The 8,673-nt window shown below is 45.8% G+C and overlaps 1 protein-coding gene across 1 annotated transcript; it reads right to left on the bottom strand.

Moving 5' to 3' along the window:
• Positions 1-2,910: 2,910 nt before the first annotated feature.
• On the bottom strand, positions 2,911-7,789 carry LOC112116751 (lymphocyte antigen 6 complex locus protein G6c-like). Its single transcript, XM_024214445.1, has 3 exons — positions 7,741-7,789; positions 5,822-5,941; positions 2,911-3,035 (listed from the first exon to the last, which is right to left on the bottom strand). Exons 1-3 carry the CDS (start codon positions 7,787-7,789, stop codon positions 2,911-2,913), a joined length of 294 nt encoding a protein of 97 aa, XP_024070213.1.
• Positions 7,790-8,673: the final 884 nt, after the last annotated feature.

Genomic DNA, 8,673 nt, shown 5'->3' on the forward strand with positions numbered 1-8,673 from the left:
CCTGTCTTCTGACAGTGGCTAATGCCAGGTGCCCCAGAGGGAATGAAAAGAACCATCAAGTGATCCATCCCCTGTCACTCATTCTCAGCTTCTGGCAAACAGAGGCTAGCACCATCTCTGCCCATCCTGACTAATAGCCATTGATGGGACCTATCCTTCATGAACTTATCTAGTTCTTTTTTGAACCCTGTTATAGTCTTGGGCTTCACAACATCCTCTGGTAAAGAGTTCCAAGCTGAAAAGTCCCAGTCTGATTAAAGATTTATCTTTCTAAAAAGAGGCACCCTTGTCAATCACCTGGTACAGGGTAGAGTGCCCCTTTCTGCAGCCTGTTGTGAAAGCTCCTCCCCCCCAGTGAATCAGTCCTCCCTTAGGGGATGTTTCACTTATGTGGGAGCAATGGCTTAAATTCTCTAAAGTATTTCCTAGAGCTGCCCATGCCACCCCCAACATGCTATCGAAATTCTTGGGGGTTGAAAACGTTTACCAGAGCTCTGCTCTGGACAGCTCCATCTGAATTTAAGGCCTGGTGGGAGCTGAAAGTGCTATAACGGCATGGATGCAAAGCAGGGGAGCCCAAACATTGTCCCACTGAGGGAGTACATTGCACCTCACCTAGTGCCCAAGACCTCAAATGATATCGCCTTTCATAGCAGCGCAGGAATTGACAGACCAGGTTAGACCCATGATCCATCTCGTCAGTTATTCTCCTGCTTCCAACAATGACCAGTTGCTTTAGGACTGCCCAGTAGATGGAACAAACAAATCTTTATTAATAAAGAAAAGTATCCATAAGCAGTGATCGGTTACTTACAAGTGGGAAGCAGATTGGGAAATGGGATGGTACCACCACAGTCACCTCCAGGACGAGTCAATTCACGGCTTCCTTGATCCTTTGTTATGCCAACTATATATAACTTTCTACTACCTTTCCTTATACATATGGATTAGCCTCTAATTTTTGCATTAGCTCTCTTCCCCGATTTGTTTTGTGCTAGTTCAAACTGTTCTCTTCCAGCTTTGTGCCTCCTTGTATCTTTCATTTGCTCACAGACAGGCTTACTTGCATTTTCTTGCACGTACACAATTTTACTTGTGCTAGAGTGTCAGACCGTTAGACCATGGCAGTTAAGCCTGAATATGTCTTTACTCCCAACCAGAACAAGGTAAAAGTAACACCCTAAAGGGCAACTATGCCCACAGAAGTTTCTCCCTGAGCTCTCCCAGTTGTATGGCTTATGCCCCAAAGAATCAGAATTTATATCCATCAATTTTTTTTCTTTATCTCTCATTATCTATATAAACGTCTAATCCTTTTTACACGCTCTTGACCTCAGTGACACCTTGTGGTACTGAGTTCCACAGGCGAGTTATGGATTATGTTTAAAATATCTTCCTATTGACTTTCCATTTTTAAACTGTTTTGCCTTCCAGTTTCATAGAATAATACCTGTCATGTTTGGCACTTCTCCAGTGGGGAATCCTGACGTGGTCTACAAACATTAATGGATTTAGCCTCCAAACCCCTGGCATGGTACGTGAGTATGTTATCCCTGTTTTACAGAGGGTGAAAATGAATCACAGAACACTGAAGTGGCTTCACATTTGAATGATTTATTTAGCAATTTAAATACGCATGGCTGGTGTGTGTATTTCTTCCTTGAAAGATTATCATTATTATTATGTATATTGCAGTAGCATCTGAGACCAGGACCTTATTTTGCAGCATACTACACAGAAGCAAAGCAACAGATAGTCCTAAATCATGAGCATACAATCTAAATAGACAGTAAATTGAGCAGAATATTCTTGTTGATTTAAGATCCTCAGCACCAAAAATCTGTTTGCTCCCTGCCATAACACAGAGATCATGTTATTATTATTATTATTTATTTTTATTGTGGTAGTGCCCAGAGGACCCAGACAGGGGCCCAGGTCCCATTGTGCTAGACGCTGTACACACACATAACAAAAAGATAGTCCCTGCCCTGAAGCACTTACCATCTAAGTTTAGGAAGGAGACACCACAAGTGGATACAACCAATAGATGGGGGGAGTACAAGGCAAAAGCGAGGTGACTCCGATCAGTGTGCTAAGCAGCCATTACAGCATCAGACCTGCCAAGTTTAGACCTCGATAAATAAGACCAGCTGGAGAAGAAAATATAGACACCTGGCTAGGTTCTACTGTTAGTTACATGAGTACAGTCCCATTGACTTTAGTGGATCATGGATTCCTAAAGACCCTATGACTTTGGAACTAAGAAAAATTATTATGAGTAAAATGGAAAGTTAGTGGGACTTAGGTGCTATATTCATGGCATACACATGGAGAAGTTGGATCAGAACATAAATACTCTTGCTGGAAGGTTGCAACTTAACACAACTTGATCTCTTAAAATTCTGAACGATAAGACACACAAGAACTCTGAAACAGAGAGAGACAAAGCAGGCTGCTCCCTACAACAAGAAAGGCGCAACTCACCCCACCTGGTTGTCTGTTAACTGACTCAGACAACCCAGATCACGTTTCCCTCAGAGCCCCCTAGCCTGGCTGCAGGCCAGGCAACCCCCTCACACATAAAGTGACAGTATGTCATTTTCAACACAGTTTCCAATATTCCACATTAGGCTTCTGACAGACACTTTAGAGCATTTTACCCCAAGTCTCATCACTATGAGACATGATCCCTGCTTTAAAGACAACAGGAAAGCAGGTGTTTTCCTGGAAGAATGGAAATATCTCTGAATCTTAAAAAAAACACCTGAATTTAAAAGAAACATAGAAAAAGAGGCTCATGATCCGTTCCCCTTCCCTGCACTGCAGAAGAAGAGAGACAGCAAATGTAAGAGCTGAACTGATTCAATGATACTGACCCCCCCCCACACACACACCTTCCTCCCCTCCAACTCAATTGCAGAAATCAGTGTTGCAGCAGGTGTAGTCATAAGTAAGGTGAGATTCGTCGGGTGCCCTCACCTTGCCGCAATTTAACACTGAGGTGCAGTTCAGCCGGTAGTAGAGAGGTAATTTCCCTGAGGAGAGAGATAGAAAAGGGGCGTGGTTAGAAAAATATACATTCAACTTGATTACAGTCTATAAGTACTTACGTGGGGAACAAATATTTGATAATGAGCTCTTCCATCTAGCAGAGAAAAGTCTAAAGCAGCCGCTCTCAACCTTTCCAGAGTACTGTACCCCTTTCAGGAGTCTGATTTGTCTTGTGTACTCCCAAGCTTCATCTCACTTAAAAACGACTTGCTTACAAAATCAGACATGAAAATACAAAAGTGTCACAGCCACACTATGACTGAAAAATTGCTTCCTTTCTCATTTTTACCACATAATTATAAAATAAAGTAGTTGGAATATAAATATTGTACTTACATTTCAGTGTATAGTACAGCGGCAACACCGGGGACTCCAACAGCAGGGCAGGATAAGCAGTAGCTATGGCGGGGGGGGGGGGGGACAGCTCAGCTAGCAGCCAGCCACCCTGCTACTTCCTCCCTCCATGAGCTGCACGAACACATGGAGATTTGGGGGAGTGCACCCCTTTGCCCCCCCTTGTGCACACCCCTCACTGGCAAATACCACTGGGAGCTTATGTAGCATCTCCTATTCAAGAATCTCTAAAGGATTTAGGGAGCAAAATGTTGTTCTTCTCACTTTATGCCACACAGCGGAGCTGAGCCACAGTTCTCCAAGAGAACAAAATGTCATTGAAATGTTAGGTCTGTTTTTAATAAAATGAATTTTTCATGGACGTGTTTATTTAACTTTCTCACTTTCTGAAGACTTCTGATAGAGCTAAAGAGAAGAAAAGAAATGTGTGTGGGGGGGGGGGAAGTCTGTTGGTTGTTCTGTAATTTTTCCCCATTTTTTTGTTGTTTTCATTGTACGTATTTCTATATTGTCAATTTTAGTCAACTGATGAAATACCTATATATATGGTATGAGTAGTTTCATTTTGCTGTGAGTAGTTTTACCGACTTTGGGATTGTGAATATATATGATCTCTCAATCCTTAACAAAACAAAACAGAACAACTCTGGATTTAGAGAGAGAAAGAGAAAAGGAAATTAATCTTTTTAAAAAATAAATAGCTTTGAAAATTCTGCCGTGAAAAGAGACAGATTAAAAATTGTTATTTGTGATATTGTTATACCTGTGTTGGTCCAAGGATATTAGAGCAAGAAGGTGGGTGAGGTAATATCTTTTATTGGACCAACTTCTGTTAGTGAAAGACACAAGCCTGGGCCATCCTTACCCATCCTTACCCCTGCCCCTGCTCTGCCCAAGCCCTGCCTCTTCCCACCCCTGCTCCGCCCCAACCCCGCCCCACTCCACCCCTTCCCCAAAGCCCCCACCCCAGCCCCACCCCAGCCCTGCCCCCACTCCACCCCTTCCCCTGAGGACTGCAGCAGGGGTTGGGCCTGCACTCACCAGGCAGCGATAAGTGGAGCGACCCGGCCCCAGCCCAGTCTGTGCCACCGGCTCCCAGCCGCGCCGCTGGTGAATGCTGGGGGGTGGCTCCCCCTGCCCCCCAAGTCCCAAGGCTGGGAGCCAGGGGAGCAGAGCAGAGCGGGCTGGGGCCGGGTCAATCCACTTCCCGCCGCCCCGTGAGTACGGGGTCGGGCCTGCTCTGCACTCACTGGGTGTCAGGAAGTGGAGTGACCCAGCCTCAACCCACTCCGCTCTGCCGGCTCATGCTGGGGAGCGGTTTCCCCCCTGCCCTCCAAGCCTGCTCCTGCCTCCCCGCGGAGGCCTGGGGCCAGCCAGCCCCCCCCCCCCCGCCGGGGCCCGGGGGCCCCCCCCCCGGGGGGGGGGGGGTGGCTGCGTAGGGCACCAAAACGACTAGGGACGGCCCTGACACAAATTTTCAAGTTTCAACAACTTCAACAACCACCATCCGTCCATCAAACTCTCTCTAGAATAGTGGATCTTAATGAGGGGTACTCGTACCCGTGGGGGTAAACAGAGGTCTCCCAGAGGATACATTGACTCATCTAAATATTTGCCCAGTTTTACAACAGGATACATAAAAAGCACTGGCAAAGTCAGTACAGACTAAAATTTCATACAGACAATGACTTATTTATACTACTCTATATATTACACACTGAAATGTAAGTACAATATTTATATTCCAATTGATTTATTTAATAATTATATGGTAAAAATGAGAAAGTCAGCAATTTTTCAGTAATAGTGGCTGTGACGTTTGTATTTTTACATCTGATTTTGCAAGCAAGTAGTTTTTAAGTGAGTTGAAACTTGGGGGTAGGCAAGACAAGTCAGACCCACCTGAAAGGGGTACAGTAGTCTGGAAAGGTTCAGAACCACTGGTCTAGAACACTCCCGCACCAGCATCACCTTCTGCAGTTGAAAATAAATATTTTGACCAGCTCTGCTACACACAGTTCCAGACAACGGTGTGTAGCAGAAAGCACAGAAAGACAAGTGACTTCTAAGTGACACAGCAAGACCCCAGGCCTGCAAAAAATACACCCATGGGCTCTACTTCATGCACAATTGATGTTGTTATTATCATCACACCTAGAAGGCCGAGTCATTAACCAGGACACCAGTGTGCCATGAGTATTTCTGTTGAGTCTGAGATTGTGGGTTGAATTTGGAGTTGTGAGCAATACTTAAGAAGAAAGCAATTGCTGCTTTCTTTCAACTTGCCCCCTCCCCATATCCCAATCTGACTGTTGCTCCCCGTCCATCAAGTCTGTGGTGCACAACTTTTGCTTCAGGGATAACCCCACTATAAGTACACAGTTCGATGTCGGTAGTCCTTGAAATCCATACATACCAAGAGAAGCTTTAATATTCACACATCTCTCCCTCCATCCACACGTCGTTTCACCTGATCCCTGGACGCATCCAAAGAGGAGAAACTTGCGTTTGCAGACATTGCAGCGCAGAGCCTCCCCTACGTCAGATAAACAGAAGAAACAACTCAGGGCTTCATCTGACAATGAGTTGGGTGGCATAATGGAGCACTGGTTTTTGAAGTCAATGGGTGTAGGAGCAGACCCACAGCACAAGGCCTGGTACTGCTCCAAAGAAAAACAATATTTGGTGGGATGTAGACAGCATTTCACACTTTGTCCACTAGGGGGACCCATTAAAGGTGTCATCAGTTTGTTATTCCCTGTCATATATCTTACACTTCCTGGAGGTTGAGCAGATACAGCTCTCTCTCTAGATATCTTAGGAATTTATACGGGTCCCATTACCATACTGTCTGAGTACCTCAAGTCTTTAATTCATTTACCCTCACAACACCCATACAAGGCAGGGAAGTGCTGTTTTACCAATGGGAAACAAGCCTAGAGAGACAAGGGTCTGGTCTACACTAGCTAGGGTTGCCAATTTTGGTTGGATGTATTCCTGGAGGTTTCATCCCAGGACATAATCGTTATTGAAAGATTAAACTTTAGGTGTATTATTCCCATTGTTTTCAATTTCTTTCTTTGAGTGATTCCAATATCTTTGAGCAGGGGTGTGCGATATCCACACCTCAGAGGAGCGTTGTTAAGACGATCTAAGTCCCCGGGTAGGCAGCACTGGGTCAACAGAAGAATTCTCCTGGCGACCTAGCTACCACCTGTCATGGAGGTGGATTACCTTTGCCAATGGGAGAACCCCTCTTGTTGACGTAGGTAGTGTACTACAGTGGCACAGCTGCCATGGCGCCAGTGTAGCATTTTAAGTGTAGACAAGCCCTAGAGCTGTGTCTTCCGCTGTCTAAACCGGAGTTTCGGTTGGCTTAACTACATCTCTGAGGGCTGTGTATTGTTCAGTGTAGACCAGCCCTAAGACCCGGAGCCTCCAAGGCAGGGATTAGATTCTGACAGAGCTCTTCGGAGCAGAGCTTTGGTAAATATTTTCAAGGCCTGAGCCCTGGTGCTTCCTGTGGAGCTGAAGCCCTGAGCCCTGGAGCGCCATAGAAGCCCCAAACCCTGGCACACCCATGAGGCTAAAGCCCCAAGTTACCTGCTCAGGGGTGCCAGAACGGGGTGGGCCAACAGGCCATGGCCCATCCACTTTTCGCCCTGGCCCCCTGCCCCTCCTCTTCTCCCTGAAGCCTAGCCCCTAGGCCAGGCCAGAAGCCAGAGCTGGGTCGGGGTAAGAACCACGTGAGCAGCTGTGGGGAGCTGTGGACTCTCCATCTGCCCTGGGCAGGGAGTCCGGGGGGTGGAGACATGGGCTGGGGGCTGCTCTTGAGCCCCCCCACCTCAGGCAGGTGAAGGGGCCTGGGCTCCCCGGCAGGGCTCAGGGGTAAAGGTGCGGGGCCCTGGAGTGGGCAAGGCATCGTGGATCCCCCAACACTTTTAGGAAGAATCTGTCGCCCCTGACCCTGACCCACAACTGAAACCCAGAGCCCCAAATGGGGGGAGGGGGGGTTGGAAATGGGGGCTCCGGGAAATACTGTGTGAGAATTTATGCCCTGCTCAAAGGTATTGGAATCAATCTATCAAAGAAATAAAATGAAAACAATGGGAATAAGACACCTAAATACCTTTGAGGAACTGGGGCTAAGGCATGGAGAGAACATGGAATTGAACCCAAGCCAATGGACCAGCCTTTCTTTATAAGCTAAACAAACCCTTGTTCTGCAGTGTCTAACAACCAGCCCATTGGAAATTCATATCTGAATTCTGTTCTAGCATCTGGATGTTGTCCTTTTAAAAATTCAATTTAATTAAACTTTTGTCCTGGACTTACCTCCTGCAAAGCACAAGAGAGTGGCCAGTCCCACGAAAAAAACCTTCATGTCAGCAGAGAAAGAGGTAAGATGAACTGGACAGCCTGAGCGTGCTTCAGCAGAACACCACCAGGGATATCTCCAGAACTGGCTGTGGTGGAGCAGAGATTCAGTCTTACTTTCTCTGAGCCTGTCGGCTTATGCGGTGCCTTCCCTACTGTAGGGTGGAAAAAATGAGTTTGAAAATTGCTCTACAGTAAAGAGTATAAATTGCCTGCTCAAGGGACCTTCTGACTTCCCCAAGAAAAAACTCAGTGGTCATCACATTTCCAAAAAGGTGGTGAAGGAAGCCCCCAAGGAACACACACAATAGCCAGGCCTGTCTGCCTTTATATTTTCTTTCATTAACAATCTTTTCGAATAGGCATGAAGCTGAGGCTCTGACCACATGAATGTAATTAACGATCTGTGGACAATTTTTGCAACAACAGCTATTTTTCTTTTGCAGCTCTATCCCAATTGCAAATCAGCCAACAAACCAGGATAAAATGCTGCTGACGAATATAATCTGGGGCCATGTGTCTCATTCTGATCAGCTCCCTTTAAGAAAGATGTAGCTGAGATTCAGATTTTAAGGGGAGAAGGGATGTTTGTGATCATTCTAGTCTGACCTCCAGCATAGCACAAGATGTAGAGTTTCACCCAGTGATTCCTTCACTGGAGGGATTTATTCTTGGCTTGGAAAAGGTCCAGAGTAGGTCAGCAAAACTGGTCAGAGTAATATGATGAGAGATTTCAGGGACTAGAATTTTTTTAGCCTGATAGAGAGAAGATCTGGAGTTAGATTGGGAGTAAATCTGTTTTTCATATTTTCCATACTGGGAAGTTTGCTGGTATGTTTCATTTGAAAGAAAGAAAGAAAGAAAGAAAGAAAGAAAGAAAGAAAGAAAGAA

This window comes from Terrapene carolina, unplaced genomic scaffold (assembly GCF_002925995.2).
Source record: "Terrapene carolina triunguis isolate 2854851 unplaced genomic scaffold, T_m_triunguis-2.0 Scaffold419, whole genome shotgun sequence".
Taxonomy (NCBI): Eukaryota; Metazoa; Chordata; order Testudines; family Emydidae; genus Terrapene; species Terrapene triunguis.

Coding starts and splice junctions, on each gene's coding strand:
- LOC112116751 (XM_024214445.1), bottom strand. CDS start 7,789: ATGAAGGTTTTTTTCGTGGGACTGGCCACTCTCTTGTGCTTTGCAGGA. Junction 5,942..7,740: donor TCTCTTGTGCTTTGCAGGAG/GTAAGTCCAGGA, acceptor TATCTGACGTAG/GGGAGGCTCTGCGCTGCAAT. Junction 3,036..5,821: donor GAATATTAAAGCTTCTCTTG/GTATGTATGGAT, acceptor CTCTCTCCTCAG/GGAAATTACCTCTCTACTAC.